Here is a 21,795-nt window from a genome sequence, read left to right as displayed (position 1 = left end):
CATCTAATCCCCTCAACAACCATTTGAAGGAGGTATTATAATTATCCCCATTTTACAGGTCAGTATGCTGAGGCTTAAATTGGCTACATATCTTACAGAGGAGCTTTACACGTGGCAATATTAAAGAATCAGTATCAATCCAGTCTCACCAGCATCCACTCTAAAGATAATTTAGTTATCAGCCAGGCGAGGTTGCTCACACCTGTAATCCCAGCACTTTGGGAGGCTGAGGCGGGTGGATCACGAGGTCAGGAGATAGAGACCAACCTGGCTAACACAGTGAAACCCCGTCTCTACTAAAAATACAAAAAATTAGCCAGATATGGTGGCAGGTGCCTATGGTCCCAGCTACTCAGGAGGCTGAGGCAGGAGAATGGTGTGAACCCAGGAGGCGGAGCTTGCAGTGAGCTGAGATCGCACCACTGCACTTCAGCCTGGAGACAGAGCGAGATTCTGTCTCAAAAAAAAAAAAAAAGAATTCAGTTATTGTTATTATTATTATTATTATTATTATTATTTTAGACTGAGTTTTGCTCTTGTTGCCCAGACTGGAGTGCAATGGTGGGATCTCGGCTCACTGCAACCTCTGCCTCCCAGGTTCAAGTGATTCTCCTGCCTCAGCCTCCCGAGTAGCTGGGATTACAGGCACCTGCCATCACGCCCAGCTAATTTTTGTGTTTTTAGTAAAGACAGGATTTCACTATGTTGCCCAGGCTGGGCTCGAACTCCTGACCTCAACTGATCCGCCCACCTCGGCCATGATGCCCAGCTAATTTTTGTATTTTTACTAGAGACGGGGTTTCACCATGTTGGCCAGACTTGTCTCGAACTCCTGACCTCAGGTGATCCACCTGCCTCGGCCTCCCAAAGTGCTGAGATTACAGACGTGAGCAAGCACGCCCGGCCAAGTTATCATTATTGATCCCTGACATATACAAAGGGGTTGGACATATTAATTATTTTTTCAAAAGCAAAAAGTACTTACTCCGTCCTGCAATAGCAACATGGCAGAGAAAACTCGAGAACAAGATGAGCACTGGAGAAATCATTGTGGATGAGTCACACTGGCACTACCAAAGTGGTTTTCCTCTGCTAAAAAGACAGAGCCAAATATGAAAGCACTTAAACATTAACCATTTTCTGGTGTACTTTTATCTTTGTAAATAGAAGATAAAGTATCATGATTTGAATGGAACTCTGAGACCCACATTCTTTAATCATTTACTTTCCACTTATGTGGCTCTGTTATGAAATCTTTGGGAGATGGTTTCTGTCTTTATAACGTTTTTGTTAATGGCACAAAACAGTTCATTATTGCTTTTGACAAAAACTTGTTGTTTCCCGGGTTGCCTGGACGTGTTCTCCATCTTTTGTTTTGTATATGTTGTAGATGGAACACCAAAAGATCGAAGCTCCTGTTTCACTCACAGCCTTGGCATATAAACTTTGGACAAATACCTACTCTCTGTTCTCAGTCTCCACCTCTCTAAAATGATGTTCCAGTTTTCAGATGTATAATTATAAAGAACGTGTTCAAGGAGGCACTTACAACCTTAATTCCCTAAAAACTGAGCTCAACATCCTCTCTCGCAAGCTCCTGTAGCTCCAGTTAGGACCTTAGAGCTATCCTTGAATTCTCTATCTTCTCTTACGTCAAATCAATACAAAGTCCTGCTCATCCATTCTTAATATGTCTTGGATCTGTCTAGACAGGTTTCTAGATCTGTTTCAGGAATGTGAAAGTTGATTTGAAACTAACAACTCGGGACTCAAAGAAGAAAAAAAACTTGAGTAGGATAAGAGAATGGGCCAGTGCTGATGTTGTTGCTTGAGAGGGTTCGGGAAGGGGGTTGTCTTTGATTCCCTAGTTCTCTTCTACATCATTTGCTTTAAAAACAAATGGATATATAAATGGACAATAGCCAGGCCATATGTGAAAATAGAACTCTGACCCACACATCTGTAGCAACAGGTCTAGAAAGCCAAATCTACAACCTCTATAGCAGTTGGCCCAACTTAAGGCCAACCAGAGAAATCCAAACATATTTCTCTAACCAATCACATGGACACCCCACTTCTAGTTAGTTTCCTTCCATCCTCCCCACACCAGCAATCCGTTGGAGCACACCTGAAGCCTTTCCTTTTTTCTATTATAAAGCTTTCCCACCCCTCTGCCTGACTTTGAGTCTCTGCCAAACACAACTGTTAATGGCTGCCTCCCTTGCTATAGCAAGCTCTGAATAAATAACCTCTGCCTGCTCTCATTTGGGTGATCTTGGTTTATATCCAGAGGTCTAAAGTTCCCTGAGACACATCAGCTTGAGAAATCTCCATCTGTCAGGCAGATGATTCTTAAATTACGCTCCTAATGAATATTCTGTTCCATGATAAGAAGAGTGTGCTGCCACTAATGTGAAATAACAGTGGTCCATCCCTATTTGTCTTTCTAAGGGGAAGGAATTTTGTTCTCTGGATAACTCCCAGGTTCTGCTTTATTGTGGAGAATCTCCTTGATGAGTGAAGAAGAAAGATAACTAATGAAGTCAGGAGGAGCCAAGTCGTTCTGTATAGTAAGATCTGAAGTAGATGGGGAAAAGGAGAGAGAAACCAAACAGGTTGGGCATCAGTTAAAGAAAATTTGAGAAAAGGTTAGAATTGAGACGAGAATGTTTCCAGCAACAGCTACAAACTGAGTGCTTAATACTGAGAGAGGACAAGGAGAAGGGTTTTTAATGATGTTTCCTGGTAGATGGGCTCCCTTGCATTAGGAAACTTGGGGTCTGGGTGTCAAAATAGTTTATATTCTATTTTAGGTGGTTGTTACTTGGCTACATGCAATTTTCAAAAGCCATCAAGCCAAATATTTAAGATCTGTGCGTTTACTTAATTATACTTCAATTGGAAAACTACACACTCCTTTCCTCCTTCTTCTGTCCCTCCCTCCCTCCCTTCTCCTTCCTTCCCTCCCTCCCTTCTCCTTCCTTCCCTCCCTCCCTTCTCCTTTCTTCCCTCCCTCCCTTCTCCTTCCTTCCCTCCCTTTTTCCCTCCCTTCCTCCCTCCCTCCCTCCCTTCCCCCCTCCCTCCTTTCTTCCCTTCCTTCCTTCCTCCCTCCCTCCTTTCTTCCCTTCCTTCCTTCCTCCCTCCCTCCTTTCTTCCCTTCTTTCCTTCCTTCCTCCCTTCCTCCCTCCCTTCCTTCCTTTCTCCTTTCCTCCCTTCCTCCTTCTTTTCATCCTAACTCAGTCTAAAAGTCACAAGGAAGACCTCAAGGGGGAAGTCATGCTTATCTGTGTAAGGATGGCAGCGTGATGGTGTCACAAGCTTTGCTACATATAGGAGATTGAGCAAACAAGCAAATATATTGAGGATAATGGGGGTCAGGTTTCTTACTAACTAAGAGAAGTAACAGTGTGGAAAGAAGGAAAGTTAGCATGAACCTTGAGGTGCTGGATTGAAAATGGAGACAGTACAAATTGTGCATATATATAAACAGATACAGAAATCAATATAGATATAATGGTATGTACATGTGTGTGAATGTATGCCTGAACATACATATAATTCTTAGTTCTGTCCACTAGGATAATAGCAGTACTACATCCAGTAGCAATGAGCACACACAGTGCCTAAATATTTGTTGTTGTTGTTGTTGTTTTTTTAATTAGAGTACGACTCCAGGGTAGACCTGTTTTGTTGTCACTTGGTTGGTTGGTTGGTTTGTCAGTTGTATTTTTCATATGTTTCGCCATGTTGGCCAGGCTGGTCTCGAACTCCTAGCCTCAAGTGATCAACCCGCCTCGGCCTCCCAGAGTACTAGGACTACAGGCGTGAGCCACCACGTCCAGCCCCCACATTGCTTCTGGCCTCTGTGGTAGACCTCCCAGACGAGGCGGCCGGGCAGAGGCGCTCCTCACTTCCCAGACGGGGCGGCCGGACAGAGACGCTCCTCACTTCCCAGACGGGGCGGCCAGGCAGAGACGCTCCTCACTTCCTAGACGGGGTGGCGGCTGGGCAGAGGGGCTCCTCACTTCCCAGACGGGGTGGCCGGGCAGAGGCGCTCGTCATAACCCAGACGATGGGCGGCCAGGCAGAGACGCTCCCCACCTCCCAGACGAGGCGGCGGCCGGGCAGAGGCTGCAATCCTAGCACCCTGGGAGGGCAAGGCAGGCGGCTGGGAGGCGGAGGCTGCAGCGAGCCAAGACCACGCTACCGCACTCCAGCCCGGGCAACACCGAGCACCGAGTGAGCGAGCCTCCGTCTGCAGTCCCAGCACCTTGGGAGGCCGAGGCGGGCAGACCACTCGAGGTCAGGAGCTGGAGACCAGCCTGGCCGACATGGCGAAACCGCGCCTCCAGCCAAAGGAGAAAAACCAGGGAGGGGTGGTGGCGCGCACAGGCAATCCCAGGCAGCCCGCAGGCCAGGGCAGGAGAATCACGGGAGCCTGCAGCGAGCCGAGTGTACTCCAGCCTGGGCCACAGAGGGAAGAAAAGAAAGAAGAAAGCAAGAAGGAAGGAAGGGAGGGAGGGAGGGAGGGAAGGAAGGAAGGAAGGAAGGAAGGAAGGAAGGAAGGAAGGAAGGAAGGAAGGAAGGAAGGAAGGAATATTTGTTGTTAAATGCAATTCTTGGCTAGGCATGGTGGCTAATGCCTGTAATCCCAGCACTTCGGGAAGAAAGAAAGATCGCTTGAGGTCAGGAATTCAAGACCAGCCTAGCCAACATGGTGAAACTCTGTCTCTACAAAAACTACAAAACGTAGCCAAGCATGATGGCAGGTGCCTGTAATCCCAGCTACTCGGGAGGCTGAGACAAGATAATCATTTGAACCCAGAAGGCAGGGGTTGCAGTGAGCCAATGAGATTGCAACACTGCACTCCAGCCTGGGCAACAGAGCGAGACACTATCTAAATAAATAAATAAATGCAATCCACCATCGAAAGGCACCAAAGCTCCTTGGAAAATTGGCTGATTCTTGAACTGGGTCAGGGAAAAGTACAAGATGAGCCTGGAACACCGTCTTGAACAACTTAGGTAATGCTCAGAGAATGATAGGGACATGTCCAAAGGACAGAGAAACCATTTGAAAGGGGCTTTCTTGACTGGGTGTGGTGGCTCACACCTGTAATCCTAGCAGTTCAGGAGGCAGAGGTGGGTGGATCACTTGAGGTCAGGAGTTTGAGACCAGCCTGGCCAACATGGTGAAATCCCGTCTCTACTAAAAATATAAAAATTAGCCGGGCATGGTGGCGTGTACCTGTTATCCCAGCTAGGAGGCTGAGGCAGGGGAATCACTTGAACCCGGGAGGCAGAGGTTGCAGTGAGCCAAGATTGTGACACTGCACTCCAGCCTGGGCGACAGAGTGAGATTCCGTCTCAAAAAAAAAAAAAAAATTGTGAGGAGGTGCTTTCTCTGGTCAAATCTGTGACAGTTTTTCCAAATAAGTAATAATAGTAATGGATTATAATCCACTAAAAAAAATAGGAATCAGTGAGTCCACAGTGATAGTAATAAACAGATTAGCAATTATGTGAAGAGATAAGAAAGTTATTCCTTAGAGTATAATGCCAAGCAATTAATATAGTGGGAATACTGGACTTAGGAAATTGTAATTTGGAAATAATTATGAAACGATTTAATTCTGGCAAAGAAATATCAATTGATGCTAGAACCAGGGGATACAAGTAGGATGAGAAATGTTCATACAGCCTTAAACATGTCTCCACATAAAATAACTATTTATTATAAAGGAGACAAAGAAAAACTTAGAGGGGAAGAACCTGGCAGACACCATCTTAATTAAGTAATCAAAATTAATGTCAGCACTAATGGGATAAATTGGCATGTATGTCCCCACCCAGAGGATACAATGAAAAGGACACAGCATCACTTCTGTGATATTCTGCCAAAAGCTTAGTAACCTAGATTGTGTCATGAGAAGGCACTGTACACACACAAATTGAAGGACATTATGCAAAATGACTGCCTTGTCATCTTCAAAAGAGCAAAAGCCATGAAAGGCAAAGAAAGACTTAGGGAAGCCAGGTGGACATGAGAAGTGGGTGCACAGTGTGGGCCCGAAGGGGCATTTGGTGACACTTGAATGGAAGGGTCTAGGGTCTCTGGGTAAAGAGAACAAGGAAGTTTTTGTTCTATTCTTACAACTTTTCTATATGTTTGTAATTTGAAATCATTTAAAAAATAACGAAAAAGAAAAAGAAGAAAGAAAGAAGGAAGGAAGGAGAGAGAGCGCGCAAGAAAGAAAAAGAAAGAAGGAAGGAGGGAAGGAAGAAGGAAGGAAGAAGGAAGGAAGGAAGAAGGAAGGAAGGAAGGAAGGAAGGACGGACCCTTTTTGTGGTTTCCTTCAAAGTCCTTTTATTGAGATGTGATTTTTAAACTGGATCATATGAGGCCTCAAATTTTATTTGCATCACCCCCTAAGAAGGAATACAAGCTTGGCCCCCACCCCGTTGCCATCATTGACACTCAGCTCCTATTTGCCAGCTACTGAGCTTTGAAAAATTATGCAAAATAACAGTGACAGGAAAATGGAGAAACCACTAAATCAAACTTAGTTTGACGGCTTTTGTGGGCTGTTACATGTGTTTGTAATTACAACTTTGATGTTTACTCTTCAGCTGGTAAAAATTTCCCGTGTTTGAACAATTAAATACAAAGATAATGAATGGTAATCTGCATAATTAATAAATTATGAGTATAATGATTAATTTATTAATAATCATAATTTTGGGATTATGATTATTATTAGCTGGCCACCACGCCCAGCTAATTTTTGTATTTTTAGTAGAGCCAGAGTTTCGCCATGTTAGCCAGGCTGGTCTCGAACTCTTGGACTGAAGTGATCCACCTGCCTCAGCTTCCCAAAGTGCTGAGATTACAGGTGTGAGCCACTGCCTCCAGCTGAACTTGAACATGTCTGAGAACTACAAGATATTCCTAAAACTCTTCCAGAAACACACATGGCCCTAATGAAGAAGTCTTTGGGGAGATAAGATGCAATTGCACCTTTCAATTATTTTCACCTTCCAGTTTGTGATACATTGGTCCACATAATTTTAGCACCATCTGGTTGATCAGTTAACTGATCTGTCTTCCCTCCACGCACTTCAATTCACATTCCCAAAACTAACCTATGATAAAAACTGAGGAGCTGGCTGATTACCAATGTTAAATGACAATTTTAAAGACACATTTAAACTGACCATTGAAGTTTTATTTGGCAGAGCAAGTGGAAAAACTGTTAAAAAAATATGGAATTTTGGCAAATCAAGTGGCTCTCTTGTATTTTCAGGGTTTATACTCACCAGTAAAGATTGGCAACTCTTGGGTTTAATGTTACACTTAACATGCTATTAATATATTTTAACAGGCCAGGCGTGGTGGCTCACACCTGTAATCCCAGCACTTTGGGAGGATGAGGTGGGCGGATCACTTGAGGCCAGGAGTTCGAGACCAGCCTGGCCAACGTGGTGAAACTCCATCTCTACTAAAAATACAAAAAAGTAGCCAGGCATAGTGGCGGGCACCTGTAATCCCAGCTACTCGGGAAGCTGAGACAGGAGAATCGCTTGAACCCGGAAGGCAGAGGTTGCAGTGAGCTGAGATCGCTCATTGCACTCCAGCCTGGGCAACAAGAGCGAAACTCCATCTCAAAATATATATATTATATATTATATATATTATATATAATATATACGTATATTATATATATTATATATAATATATACGTATATTATATATAATTTATATGTATATAAATTATATATACAACATAATATATATTATATAATATATATTATAATATATATTATATATTATAATATATATTATATATTATAATATATAATATATATTATAATATATAATATAATATATAATATATATTATATATTATATAATAATATAAATAACATATATTATAATATATATTATATATTATATAATAATATAAATAACATATTATAATATATATTATATATTACATATTATATATATGTATATATTATATATTATATATATAATACCAATAATATATTATATATATTATATATATATACACATATATATACAAGCATGATCAAGAACACCTGAGAATTTAAGAATATATAAAATAACAACATTTTTATCACAAGTAACATGAGACCTCGTCTTTTGAAACTGTTAATGACTTTATAGCGTTTCTTACCCTAATTTGTAAATTAAACTATAGAGACCTGGATTCAGAGTCCAAGGTTTTTGTATTCCTGAAACCGCATTGCATCACATGTTCAAAAACTTTCTTATTTACTTCCCAAGCAGAGACTTTGACCATGACGTTAAACATTTAGCAACAGTTTAGATTTTTTTAAAAAAACCGACTTTCAATGTTGTCTCTTTCTGAGTTGGAATTCTAGTCAATATCTACCAACCACATTTCAGAGAAAAGATTCAAATGCCTTCTCTTTATGATAAAATATGTCAGGAACTATATATGCATTTATAATGGGTATAAACATGTCACAGGGCTTAATGGGCATGATTAAATATGTCTAGAAATCGATAATGGGCCTAAGTCAGCGCTGGGACATTTTTGTGTGGACACTGGGATCCTCTGAATACAGGTAGCTTTTACCTTGAAAAAACTAGTATCTATATGTTGTAATTTCTATTTTTATCTAGAGTAGTTATTCTTATCCTTGGCTGCATAGTAGATGTTCCCAATTGTTTGTTAAAAATACCAATACTCATAATTTCTGGGTATAGTGCTTTTTAAAACAATTGTGCAGGTAAGTATGATTGAAGTAAGGATAAAGATCCACTGATATAGCATGTCAATGTTTAACTAAGACAAGTTCAACTAATACGGTTCTACCACATACATTTTCTGTCTTGCTAAAGTGAGACTATTTTCTGTACTTTGAATATGACACAGCTCTGAGTCTCTTGTGAATTTTCTCATAAGTGCCGTTAATGCTTTTATTTATTTGGGTGTTGTTTGTTTGTTTGTTTGTTTTTGACAGTGTCTCACTCTGTCGCCCAGGCTGGAGTGCAGTGGCGTGATCACAGGTCATTGCACCACCATGTCCGGCTAATTTTTTGTATTTTTGGTAGAGACAGTGTTTTGTCATATTGTCCAGGCTGGTCCCGAACTCCAGGCCTCAAGTAATCCACCCACCTCTGCCTCCCGAAGTGCTGGGATTACAAGCGTGAGCCACCACCCCCAGCCTTATTTCTTATTTCTTTATTTTTTGTAGAGATGGGGTCTCCCTATGTTGCCCAGGCTGGTCATAAACTCCTGATCTCAAGTGATCTGCCTGCCTTAGCCTCCCAAAGTGCTGGGATTACAAGCATGAGCCACCGTGCCCAGCCTTTCTTTTTTCTTTTTCTTTTTCTTTTTTTTTTTTTTTTTTTTTTTACAAACTGCTACTAAGCCCTTACTAAGCTGTACTTTGTGGTTGATAGCGGAATCTCAGAAATAAACAAGAGTTGACTATTGCCTATAAGGAGTTCGCAGTTTACTAAGACTGAGGTACAATGCTACAATTACAATCATAGAAGAAAGTGTCAGGTGCATGTGTATCCCCACACATAAGGATGTAGTGGCAATGATGAGGATGTTCCAGGTTGTTGCCAAAGCGCAGAGGCATAAAACAGCATCATGCACCCAACAGCTGCAAATTGTTGAGTGTTGCTGGTGCAGAATATTTCAGGTAAGGAATAGCAGGAAACAAAGCTGGAGAGTGGGTAGGAACTAGATGACGAAGGCTCTTTTGTGTTTTTTTTTTGTTTGTTTTGTTTTGTTTTGTTTTGTTTTTGAGACAGTGTCTCACTCTGTTGCCCAGGCTAGAATGCAGTGGTGTAATCTTGGCTCACTGCAACCTCTGCCTCCTGGGTTCAAGCAATTCTCCTGCCTTAGCCTCCTGAGTAGCTGGAGCTACAGGCATGCCAGCACACCTAGCTAATTTTTGTAATTTTTGTAGAGACAGGGTTTCACCATGTTGGCCAAGCTGGTCTCAAACTCCTGACCTCAAGTGATCGGCCTGCCTTGGCCTCCCAAAGTGCTGGGATTACAGGCATGAGCCACCACACCTAGCCCCAAAAGTCACACAGGAATCGAACACCGGCCACCACTGTGAAAGGAGAGAACCTTAGCTACGGAGCTACAACACTGGGCCTAATTTTTGTATTTTTAGTAGAGACGGGGTTTTGCCATCTTGGCCAGGCTGGTCTCGAACTCCTGGCCTCAAGTGATCCGCCTGCCTTGGCCTCCCAAAGAGCTAGGATTACAGGCATGAGCCACTGCACCCAGCTGGCAAAGGCTCTTGTAAGCCACGTTTAGGAATTAGAACTTATCTCGAAGGCAGTGAAGGGGAGGAACAGGATCAGGTTTGTATTTTAGAAAGTATATCAATAGCAGTGTAGAAGACACACTGGGATCAGAGAGTAGTGCAGGGAGAAAGAGAGACTGGAAGAAGAAAAACCATAGTATGTTGACACATAAACTCATCTTCCATTCATTCCACTCTCCAAACCAATGGCATCTTCTCTGGTGTTCATCTATGAGATGAACAATATGAAATTGGCCATCCTGATGAACCAGAACGTGTGCTGCTCTTGTGAAGCATGCATTAGAGGGAAGGAATTTCCTTCCCCTTTTCCCCAAAATCAAGGCCTGAAATGCCAGAGGAATGGAGTCCTAGCTAGGGGCCAAGGTCATTACTTAGAAACTGGCAGGAATTTTGCTAGGCAAATTCACCAACCCATATGTTACATGTTAGATTGGATTTGGAGAAAGGTGCTTAGATATAATTGTGATATCGAGTCTGTGGAGGATGATGTGCATGAAATAGAAAAAGGAGCATAGTCTCTGGCTCTTCACAGAGTGACCCCATCAGAGAATGGAGGCAATTTCATCACTGTGGCAAGACCATGGTGTTATGGCTAAGGACAGAGGTTTTCATCACCGTATACTTGAGTTGGAGTCCTGGCTCTGCCTCTTAGTAGCTGTGTCATCTTGGGCAAGTAACATTCTCTAGTCAAGTTTTCATGTCTAAACTGGAGATAATAAATAAAACCCCCAGTCAGGTGCAGGTGGCTCACACCTGTAATCCTGGCACTTTGGGAGACCAACGTAGGTGGATCACAAGGTCAAGAGATGGAGACCATCCTGGCCAACATGGTGAAACCCTGTCTCTACTAAAAACAAAAAATTAGGTGGACGTGGTGGCACACACCTGTAGTTTTAGCTACTCAGGAGGTTGAGGCAGGAGAATTGCTTGAACCCGGGAGGCGGAGGTTGCAGTGAGCTGAGATAGCACCACTGCACTCCAGCCTGATAACAGAGCGAGACTCTGTCTCAAAAAATAAATAATAAATAAATAAACAAATCCCCCTTCAAATGGGTGTAGTCAGGATTCAATTAGAATGCAGGCAGGATACTTAACTGTAGCTTTATTCATAATGGTGAAAGTAAGCACCAAAATATCCCAAAGCAAAGAAATGGTTAAAATAGAGAGCATCTCCATGATGTAAGACTATGTAGTCATTAAAGAAAAAAGCAATCTTTGAAAACACAAATAATCTGGGAAAGTGCTTATGGCATGAAAATAAAATACACAATTATATACTGAATATGATTCCATTTTGATTATGACATATACAAATGCTGAAAGAAATAACCCTAAGTGGTGATATTATAATGAGTGTTTAATGAAAGTTAGTTCTCATTAACATTCTTCCTGTCATTAATATAAATGCCTCTGATGTCTTACTCCAAAGAATTTGAAATTCCTACACAAAATCACACAAAGGTAGGCATGAGGTTCATGCATGTTAAATGAGCATCCCATAATGATACTGTTTACCTGGTTTTAGTCCCCATGAGTAGCGAAATTGTAAGTCTCCCCAACTTATCTTGGTATAGAAAATAATATAGATGCTTCTGCGACATTCAGTAGGGTCATTATGTCACCCAACTCTCAGCCAGTGACCACCACAAATCACAGCCAGTCCCTCCAGAGTCAGCCGTTCAGCTGGCTGGATCATCTCAGCCCTCTGTACAGTCCCAGTGTGAGAGTCTGGTATCAGCCCCCCAGCTCACTTCATTTTCCTGCTTCACAAAAAGTTCTGAGTTAGGACAAGTTTGAGACAAAAAGGCCATGATGCTTTGGAATACAAAGAAGAGAACACTGAGGCCGGGCACAGGGGCTCACACCTGTAATCCCAGCATTTTGGGAGGTTGAGGCGGGCAGATCACATGAGGTCAGGAGTTCAAGACCAGCCTGGCCAACAAGGTGAAACCCTGTCTCAACTAAAAATACAAAAATTAGCTGGGCATGATGGTGCACATCTGTAGTCCTAGCTACTCAGGAGACCTAAGCAGGAGAATCACTTGAACCCGGGAGGTGGAGGCTGGAGTGAGCTGAGGTCGCACCACTGCATTCCAGCCTGGGCGACAGAGTGAGACTCCAACTCCAAAAAAAAAAAAAAAAAAAAAAGAGAACATTGAGACCTTTCACACAAGTGTCACGGACTATTTAGAAAAACATATTGTGAGAATTAGAAAGAAGTTATGGGGATGATCTCATCACCAGAAAATCTAAAAGGGAATGAGGTTTAACAGATGAGAGCCTGATAATAAGATGCTGGAAATGCATTTGCTGACGATCTGGTGCAGAAGAAGATGAGGAGGCAGCCAGAAAAAAAAAAAAAAGGATGGAGGAAGGGGAATATTACATGGGATGAATTCGAAGTACAGCATAGAGGCCAGGCGTGGTGGCTCATGCCTGTAATCCCAGCACTTTGGGAGGCCGAGGCAGGGGGATCACATGAGACCAGGAGTTAGAGACCAGCCTGGTCAACATGAAGAAACCCCGTCTCTACTAAAGATAAAAAAAAATTAGCCAGGCGTGGTGGTGCACGTCTGTAATCCCAGCTACTCAGGAGGCTGAGGCACGAGAATCGCTTGAGCCCAGGAAGTGGAGGTTGCAATGAGCAGCAATAATGCCATTGCACTCCAACCTAGGCGACAGAGCAAGACTCTGTCTCAAAAACAAACAAACAAACAAAAAAAACAAAAAAAAGTGAAGTACAGTATAAACCAAGTCCATAAAATGTCAGGAGCTCAGCTGACTAAACTAAATCCAAGATGGGATAAAGATCGGAAAAAATGCAAAGACAATAAAGTGTAGAAGTCAGGATGGAAAGAGGAAGGAAGAGTTACTGTATTTCATGAGGAAGATGATTCATACATATGGAATTATACTTTTCTCATTATGAGAGTAATACAGTATCACTTAAATCAATCTGGAAAACAGGAAATGACTAAAAATCCTATAATATCACCATTTAGGGTTATTTCTTTTCAGCATTTGTATATGTCATAATTGGAATTGGAATCATATTCGGTATATTGTTGTATATTTTATTTTCATATCATGAGCACTTTTCCAGATTATTTGTGTCTTCAAAGCTTGCTTTTTTCTTTAATGACTACACAATCTTACATCATGTAGATGTTCTCTATTTTGACCATTTTTTACTTTGGGATATTTGGGTGCTATCTTTCACCATTATGAATAAAGGCACAGTTAAGATTTTTTTTTTTAAGGGAAAGTAAGTTTATTAGGAAAGTAAAGGAATAAAAGAATGGCTTCCCCATAGGCAGAGCAACCAAGATTCTTTTACAAATTTTTTTTCATTGAAACAGAGTCTTGCTGTGTCGCCCAGGCTGGAGTGCCGGTGCAATGGTGCTATCTCGATTCACTGCAACTTCCGCCTCCTGGGTTCAAGCTATTCTCCTGTCTCAGCCTCCCAAGTAACTGGGATTACAGGTGCCCACCACCCATACCTGGCTAATTTTTTGTATTTTTACAAAAGCAGGGTTTCACCATGTTGGCCAGACTGCTCTCGGACTCCTGGCTTCAAGTGATCTGCCCACCTCGGCCTCCCAAAGTTCTGGGATTATAGGCATAAGCCACCGCACTGGGCCCTTTTATAAAATTTTTGAATAAATTATTTCCTTAGGATAGAGTCCTAGATGTGGAATTACTTAAGCAAAGGGCAAAACATATTTAGGGATCTTCAAACATACTGCCTAGTTGCCTTCCTGAAAGGTTAGCCCAATTTTTGTTCCCACTTACAAGGATGAAGTTTCTAAACATAACATAAGGTTAAAAGCTGACAAAGAGAGAGACCGATTATTTAATTGTTAGTTTTCTTCTGACTTATTGGTAGAGTTTGAATATTTGTGCCCCCAAATCTCATACTGAAGTGTAATTCCCAGGGTTGAAGTTGTGACCTGGTGAGAGGTGAACGGATTATGGGCAGATTTCTCAGGAATGGAGTAGCACAATTTCCTTGGTGCATGTGAGTGAGTCCTCATGAGATCTGGTTGTTTAAGTGTGTGGCACCTCCTCCCAGCTCCTTCTCTCGCTCCCTGCTCCCTCTTCACCTTCTACCATGAATAAAAGTTCCTGGAGGCCTCTCCAGAAGCCCAGCAAATGCTGGCTGTGTAAACAGCCTGCACCATAAGCCAATTAAAACTCTTTTCTCTGTAAATTTTCTAGTCTCAGATATTTCTTCACAGCAACCCAAGAACAGACTAAAACACCTATCTAGCAAAAAAAAAAAAAAAAAAAAAAGGAAATTACACTGACACTGAAAAATTAAAATGGATATCAGGAAGATGGAATAAAAGTCCAGCTAGAAAATAATACAAGAAACTAGTTGTCCAAAATGAATTTAGGGGCTAGAAATCCAGGAAAATATATTCCAAGTTGTTAAAGCATGTAATTGTGACCCTGGGAACTTCACTATCAACAATATTTACAATATAGGATGGTAAGGAAGACAATCTAATAACATGAAAATTTTATTTTAAAATTCATGTACAATTGGCTGGGTGAGGTGGCTCACGCCTGTAATCTCAGCCCATTGGGAGGCTGAGGCTGACAGATCACTTGAGTTCACGAGTTTGAGACAAGCCCGGGCAACATAGTGAAACTCCATCTCTACCAAAAATACAAAAATTAGCCAGTCATGGTGGTATGTGCCTGTAGTCCCAGCTACTCAGGAGGCTGAGGCAGGAGGATCACTTGAACCCAGAGGCAGAGGTTGCAGTAAACTGAGATCACACCACTGCACTCCAGCCTGGGCAACAGAGCTAAAACCTGTCTCAATTTAAAAAAATAATAATACATGTACAACACTGTGATACTGTTAAGAATATATACCCACATACACAAACCTGCACATTCTGCACATGTACCCTGGAACTTAACATAAAGATTTTTTTTTTTTTTTTGAGATGGAGACTCTCTCTGTTGCCAGGCTGGAGTGCAGTGGCGCAATCTCGGCTCACTACAACCTCAGCCTCCCCAGTTCAACAGATTCTCCTGCCTCAGCCTCCCAAGTAGCTGGGACTACAGGCGTGCACCACCATGCCCAGCTAATTTTTGTATTTTTAGTAGAGACGGGGTTTCACCATGTTGGCCTGATGGTCTTGATCTCTTGACCTTGCGATCTGCCCACCTCGGCCTCCCAAAGTGCTGGGATTGCAGGCGTGAGCCACCACGCCCAGCCTAAAAATTTTTTTAAAAAGAATATATCTAGAAAAAATGCTCGAAGTTAGTGTACCAAAATATTGAGTATTTGAGTTAGAAGGAGATTTTTTTCTTGTTTTCTCTATTTCCAAATTTTATGTAATGTGTTTGTATTATTTCATGAAGAGAGAAAAAATTATTTTCAAAAGCGATGAACAGGAAAGATGCCTGAAGACACAGGAGGAAAAGCAATAGATTCTGACAGCCAAGCCTCAGTAAGTTTGACATAAATCCACAGCCCAGTGGTGTGAATTGTTAAACAAATGGTTTGTGGGTATGTAGATGAATGTGAAATGATGACTGAAAAATAACATGAACTCTCTTCAAACATTTGAAGGTTTCAACAAATTAAATCCAATTCTGTTTTTTGACATTGTTATTAGGTTAGTAGAAAAGGGGAACACTTTAGCTACAATGTATATTCCTCTTTTAGCAAAGCATTTGATGAGTTATCTACTGGCATCCTTGGGAGTAAGATACAGAACTGTGGATTGGGATATGGTACTTCTAAGTGATTTGACAGCTGCTTGCACAAACTGTATATGAAAAGTTCTGCCCAATAGCTATAACATGAAACACCCAAACTCCACAGAGGTTTATTAGCTGCCATAGGTCTAGATTATATGAAAGTAAAATGAGGACTTGGGGAATGATTCATTATTTTTTAAGAGAGTAGAGGCATGAATGTCTCCCACAAATATCATCTATTGCTTTTTGTTTTAAGCTTTAATCTTTTTTTTTTTCAGATGGAGTCTTTCTCTGTCACCCAGGCTGGAGTGCAGTGACACGATCTCGGCTCACTGCAACCTCTGCCTCCCAGATTAAAGCGATTCTCCTACCTCAGCCTCCCGACTAGCTGGGATTACAGGCATGCCCTACCACGCCTGGCTAATTTTTGTATTTTTAGTAGAGACGGAGTTTCACCATGTTGGTCAGGCTGGTCTGAAACTCCTGACCTTGTGATCCACCCACCTAGGCCTCCCAAAGTTCTGGGATTACAGGGGAGAGCCACTGTGCCCGGCCTTAAACTTAAATCTTTAAATTTATTTATTTATATTTATTTTTGAAACAAGGTCTCACTTTGTCACCCAGGCTGGAGTACACTGGGATGAGCTCCATTCACCGTATCCTCAACCTCCCAGACTCAAGTGATCCTCCCACCTCAGCCTCCCAAGTAGCTGGGACTACAGGTGCAAGCCACCACGCCTAGCTAATTTTTGTTTTGTTTTTTTGTTTGTTTGTTTTGTTTTTGTTTTTGTTTTGGTAGAAACTGGGTTTTGCCATGTTGCCCAGGCTGGTCTTGAACTTCTGGGCTCAAGCAATCTGCTGGCCTCAGCCTCCCAAAGTGCTAAGATTAGAGGCTTGAGCCACCCCGCCTGGCCTATCTTTAAGTTTAAAGTGAGTATGAACACCCACCGATGTTGATTCATATGGCCTCTTCGAGAGGACCATGGATCTTAAGAAGCAGTCTTATGATATTGTGAAAGTAAAATATCTTCAGCCCCCAAAATCACTAAGGAAACCTCAAACTGGAAACTGCTTAAGGCAAACTTGCCCCCTATTCTATTGAAAGTCACCCCTCTGCTCACTGAGATAGATGCATATCTGATTGCCTCCTTTGGAAAAACTAATCAGAAACTCAAAAGAATGTAACCTCTCTGCTTTGGATCTTCCTGCCTTTCTTCAAGCTGTCCCACCTTTCTAGACTGAACCAATGCACTTCTTACATAGAGCGATTAATGTCTCATGTCTCCCTAAAATGTGTAAAGCCAGGCTGTGCCCCGACCACGTTGGGCATATGTCGTCAGGACTTTCTGAGGCTGTGTCACGGGCATGTCCTCAACCTTGGCAAAATAAACTTTCTAAATTAACTGAGACCTGCCTCAGATTTTCTGGGTTCACAATGTCTAGATATGTGAACAAGCACAAATACATCAAGGAGCTTGACAGATGACTGCCCTTGTCTCCTAGATCAAAGGAAATTCAACTTATTATTTAACCTGTCAAGAATATCTGTGCTTTCCCCTTTGTTTCTATGTGTTCTCTAATTAATTTTCTTCAACATGGCATGTCCCCTTCATCTACTTGCTCTGTTTGAAAATCTTCACTTTTATCTGTCTGCCAATATCCCACAGCTGAGGAACCTCACACTATACATACACACAAATATACTCCTCTACCTCCCAATTCATTATTTTAAAAGCTGACATTTAAGAAAAAATTTCAGGCCAGGTGCACTGGCTCACACGTGTAATCCCAGCACTTTGGGAGGCCGAGGCAGGGGGATCACCTGAGGTCAGGAGTTTGAGACCAGCCTGCCCAACATGGTGAAATCCCGTTTCTACTAAAAATACAAAAATCGGCCTGGTATGGTGGTGGGCACCTGCAATCCCAGCTACTCAGGAGGCTGAGGCAGGAGAACCGCTTGAACCTGGGAGGCAGAGGTTGTAGTGAGCAGAGATTGCGCCACTACACTCCAGCCTGGGCAACAGAGCAAGACTCCGTCTTGGAAAAGAAAAAGAAAAAATTTCAAGAATAAGACAATAGGCTGGATCACGCCTGTAATCCCAGCACTTTGGGAGGCCGAGGCAGGCGGATCACCTGAGGTCAGGAGTTCAAGACCAGCCTGGCCAACATTATGAAACCCCATCTCTCCTAAAAATACAAAAAATTAACTGGGTGTAGTGGCGCATGCCTGTAATGCCAGCTACTCAGGAGGCCGAGGCATAAGAATCTCTTGAACCTGAAAGGTGGAGGCTGCAGTGAGCTGAGATCACACCACTGCACACCAGCCTGGGCAACAGAGTGAGACTCTGTGTAAAAAAAAAAAAAAAAAAAGACTATAGAATTCTTTCCTCAGTCCTATTCTGTTCGATATCTTCAACAAATTGGATAAAGAATAAAAACAAGGGCCAGGCATGGTGGCTCATGCCTGTAATCCCAGCACTTTGGGAGGCCGAGGTGGGTGGATCATGAGGTCAGGAGTTCAAGACCAGCCTGGCCAAGATGGTGAAACCCTGTCTCTACTAAAACTACAAAAATTTAGCTGGGCATGGTGGTAGGCACCTGTAATCCCAGCTATTCGAGAGGCTGAGGCAGAGAATTTCTTGAACCTGGGAGGCAGAGGTTGCAGTGAGCTGAGATGGTGCCATTGCACTCCAGCCTGGGCAACAGAGCAAGACTCCGACTCAAAAAGAAAAAAAAAGTATAAGAACAAAACCACAAATTTTCAGATGTTACGCAACTGAGAGAACGCAGACAGAGTTGATCTCAAAAACCTTACCACTTCAGCCAGAAACCACAGGATACATTTCACAAGATCACTGCAAATCTCAGCATGCGGTGAAGTGGAGGAGGAAGCAGCATCAGCTTCTTGAAGAAGTTCCAGATGTTTCTATCAACCACAAGTTTAGCCTGACCTGCTAGTGACACAGCTGAAGTGTAATTGAATTAGGCTGTGTTCAGACACAGAAAACTCCAGTCTTGAACACAATTACTGCTTTGTACTATGTTGGTCAGACCAAAGTTTGGCAGTTCTTCAGGAGCAATCTGAAAAGCCAGACCTCTCTGAAGGACAATGAAAACTCGGAAAATCACGTAACAGGATAATAAGTCAAAGTATCATGAAAGCCTACCCTGGAGAAGACTAAGAAAGTCTCCAAATATTTCAAAAACCATTATGTGGAAGGAGTTTTAAACTTGTTTTCAGTGAATTCTGAGCACAGACTTTCGGTTAATGGGTACCAGTTATAGAGAAGAAAGAAAGATTCAGTGTGTGAAAAAATGGTTTTTTCTTTTTCTTTTTCTTTTTTTTTTTTTTTGAGACAGGGTCTCACTTTGTCCTCCAGGCTGGAGTACAGTGGCACAATCTCAGTTCACTGCAGCCTCGACTTCTGGGGTTCAAACAATCCTCCTGCCTCAGCCCCCACCCCAAGTAGTTGGGACTACAGGTGCTTACCACCATGCCTGGCTAATTTTTGTATTTTTTTGTAAAGACGGATTTCACCATGTTGCCCAGGTTGATCTTGAACTTCTGAGCTCAAGTAATCTGCCTGTCTCTGCCTTCCAAAGTCCTGGAATTACAGATGTGAGCCACGGCACCTGCCCTAATGTTTAATAATTAAAGACTTTCAGCAATAAGGTGGGTTTCTTCAAAAAGTGATGTGCATCCTGTCAATCATAGCATCAAGTTCTAGGCCCTGGAAGTTTAACTGAGTGATCATCCTAAAATAACAGATTGGGTCACTGTTCTGCTTAGATGCTCCATGGCTCCGAATTAAAATGAGAACAAAGGCCAGGCATGGGCCGGGCGCGGTGGCTCACGCTTGTAATCCCAGCACTTTGGGAGGCCGAGGCGGGCGGATCACGAGGTCAGGAGATCGAGACCACGGTGAAACCCCGTCTCTACTAAAAATACAAAAAAATTAGCCGGGCGTGGTGGCGGGCGCCTGTAGTCCCAGCTACTCGGAGAGGCTGAGGCAGGAGAATGGCGTGAACCCGGGAGGCGGAGCTTGCAGTGAGCCGAGATCGCGCCACTGCACTCCAGCCTGGGCGACAGAGCGACAGAGCGAGACTCCGTCTCAAAAAAAAAAAAAAAAAAAAAAAAAAGGCCAGGCATGGTGGCCCACGCCTGGAATCCCAACACTTTGGGAGGCCAAGGCAGGCGGATCACGAGGTCAGATCGAGACCATCCTGGCTAACATGGTGAAACCCCATCTCTACTAAAAAAATACAAAAAATTAGCTGGGCATGGTGGTGGGCGCCTGTAGTCCCAGCTGCTCAGGAGGCTGAGGCAAGAGAATGGTGTGAACCCGGGAGGTGGAGCTTGCAGTGAGCCGAGATCGCACCACTGCACCCCAGCCTGGGTGACAGAGTGAGACTCCGTCTCCAAAAAAAAAAAAAAGAAAAAATTAGAACAAAATGCAAACTCCCTATCCTGGTCTACTAGGCCCTGCGTGATCTGGCTCTGCTGACCTATATCAGCAGCTGTCTCCCTTTTCCTACTTTTCATCCATGTATTCATTTACTCCAGGACTATTCTTCAAGGTCAACCATGTGCTGGCACGGTTGTGAACACAGCAGGCAAAATCTCTACCCTGAAGTTGCTGACATTGTAGTGGGAGAATAAAGACAAAAATAAATGAATAATAAACAAATAGATGAAGGGTTAAGGTAAGTGCTGTGTAGAAAAATGAGCAGGGCAGGCCAGGCACGGTGGCTCACACCTGTCATCCTAGCACTTTAGGAGGCTGAGGCTGAGGCTGACAGATCACTTGAGCTCAGGAGTTCAAGACCAGGCTGGGTAACATGGCAAAACCCCGTCTCTACACAAAATACAAAAATTAGCCGGGTGTGGTGGCAGGTCACGGTTCTCCTGTCCAGCCCACCGCCCCTGGACCACTCCATGTAGGAGTCCTCAATAAACCCTATGTCTCGCTCACTGGCTCCGGGTCTCTTTTTCAGCCTCTCAGACATGGTGCCATCCTTATTAGGGCCAATAAAGGTCCAACACAACACATGCCCCTCAAGGGCTGACTCTGTCTTTGCTGGCTACATCCCCAGCACGTAGACCAGTGCCTGACACAGTCAGTGCTCCAGAAATAGCTATTAACTGACTGATAAGGGAAGCAAGGAGTGAAGTAACGTCGTTGCCCAGAGCCATTTCCCTGGCAACACTTGCCAACTGGAAGTTCACTTCCGCTAATAAAATTCTCTTTGGAAAATACAGATACAGCCTGGGCAACATGGCAAAACTCCATCTCCACAAAAAAACTGCAAAAGAAAAAAATTAGCCAGGCATGATGGCATGCACCTGTGGTCCCAACTAACCAGGAGGCTGAGGTGAGAGAACTGTATGATCCCAGTTCAAGGCTGCAGTGAACCGTGATGGTGCCACCATACTCCAGCCTGGGTGACAGAGCAAGACCCTAGCTTAAAAAAAAAAATAGGCCAGGTGCAGTGGCTCGTGACTGTAATCCCAGCACTTTGGGAGGCTGAAGCGGGTGGATCACAAGGTCAAGAGTTCAAGACCAGCCTGGCCAAGATGGTAAAACCCCATCTCTACTAAAAATACAAAAATTAGCTGGGTGTGGTGGTGGGCGCCGGTAATCCCAGCTACTCGGGAGGCTGAGGGAGGCTGAGGCAGGAGAATCAGCTTGAAACCGGGAGCAGAGGTTGCAGTGAGCAGAGATCACGCCACTG

At 43.0% G+C, this 21,795-nt stretch overlaps 1 protein-coding gene across 1 annotated transcript in view; it reads right to left on the bottom strand.

Annotated features, from left to right (window-relative positions):
• The window catches only part of APOH (apolipoprotein H), a 36,351-nt gene extending 17,441 nt beyond the window's left edge, over window positions 1-18,910 (bottom strand). Inside the window, exons 1-2 of the mRNA XM_055243386.2 lie at window positions 18,878-18,910; window positions 986-1,092 (exon numbers count right to left, since the gene is read on the bottom strand). Coding sequence (XP_055099361.1) covers window positions 986-1,049 — 64 coding nt within the window. The 5' untranslated portion in view covers window positions 1,050-1,092; window positions 18,878-18,910. The remainder of the gene's footprint in view (window positions 1-985; window positions 1,093-18,877) is intronic.
• Window positions 18,911-21,795: the final 2,885 nt, after the last annotated feature.

This window comes from Symphalangus syndactylus, chromosome 14, assembly GCF_028878055.3.
Source record: "Symphalangus syndactylus isolate Jambi chromosome 14, NHGRI_mSymSyn1-v2.1_pri, whole genome shotgun sequence".
Taxonomy (NCBI): Eukaryota; Metazoa; Chordata; class Mammalia; order Primates; family Hylobatidae; genus Symphalangus; species Symphalangus syndactylus.
Note: the sequence above shows the minus strand (reverse complement) of the source record. Positions and strands in the feature narration are given on the sequence as shown.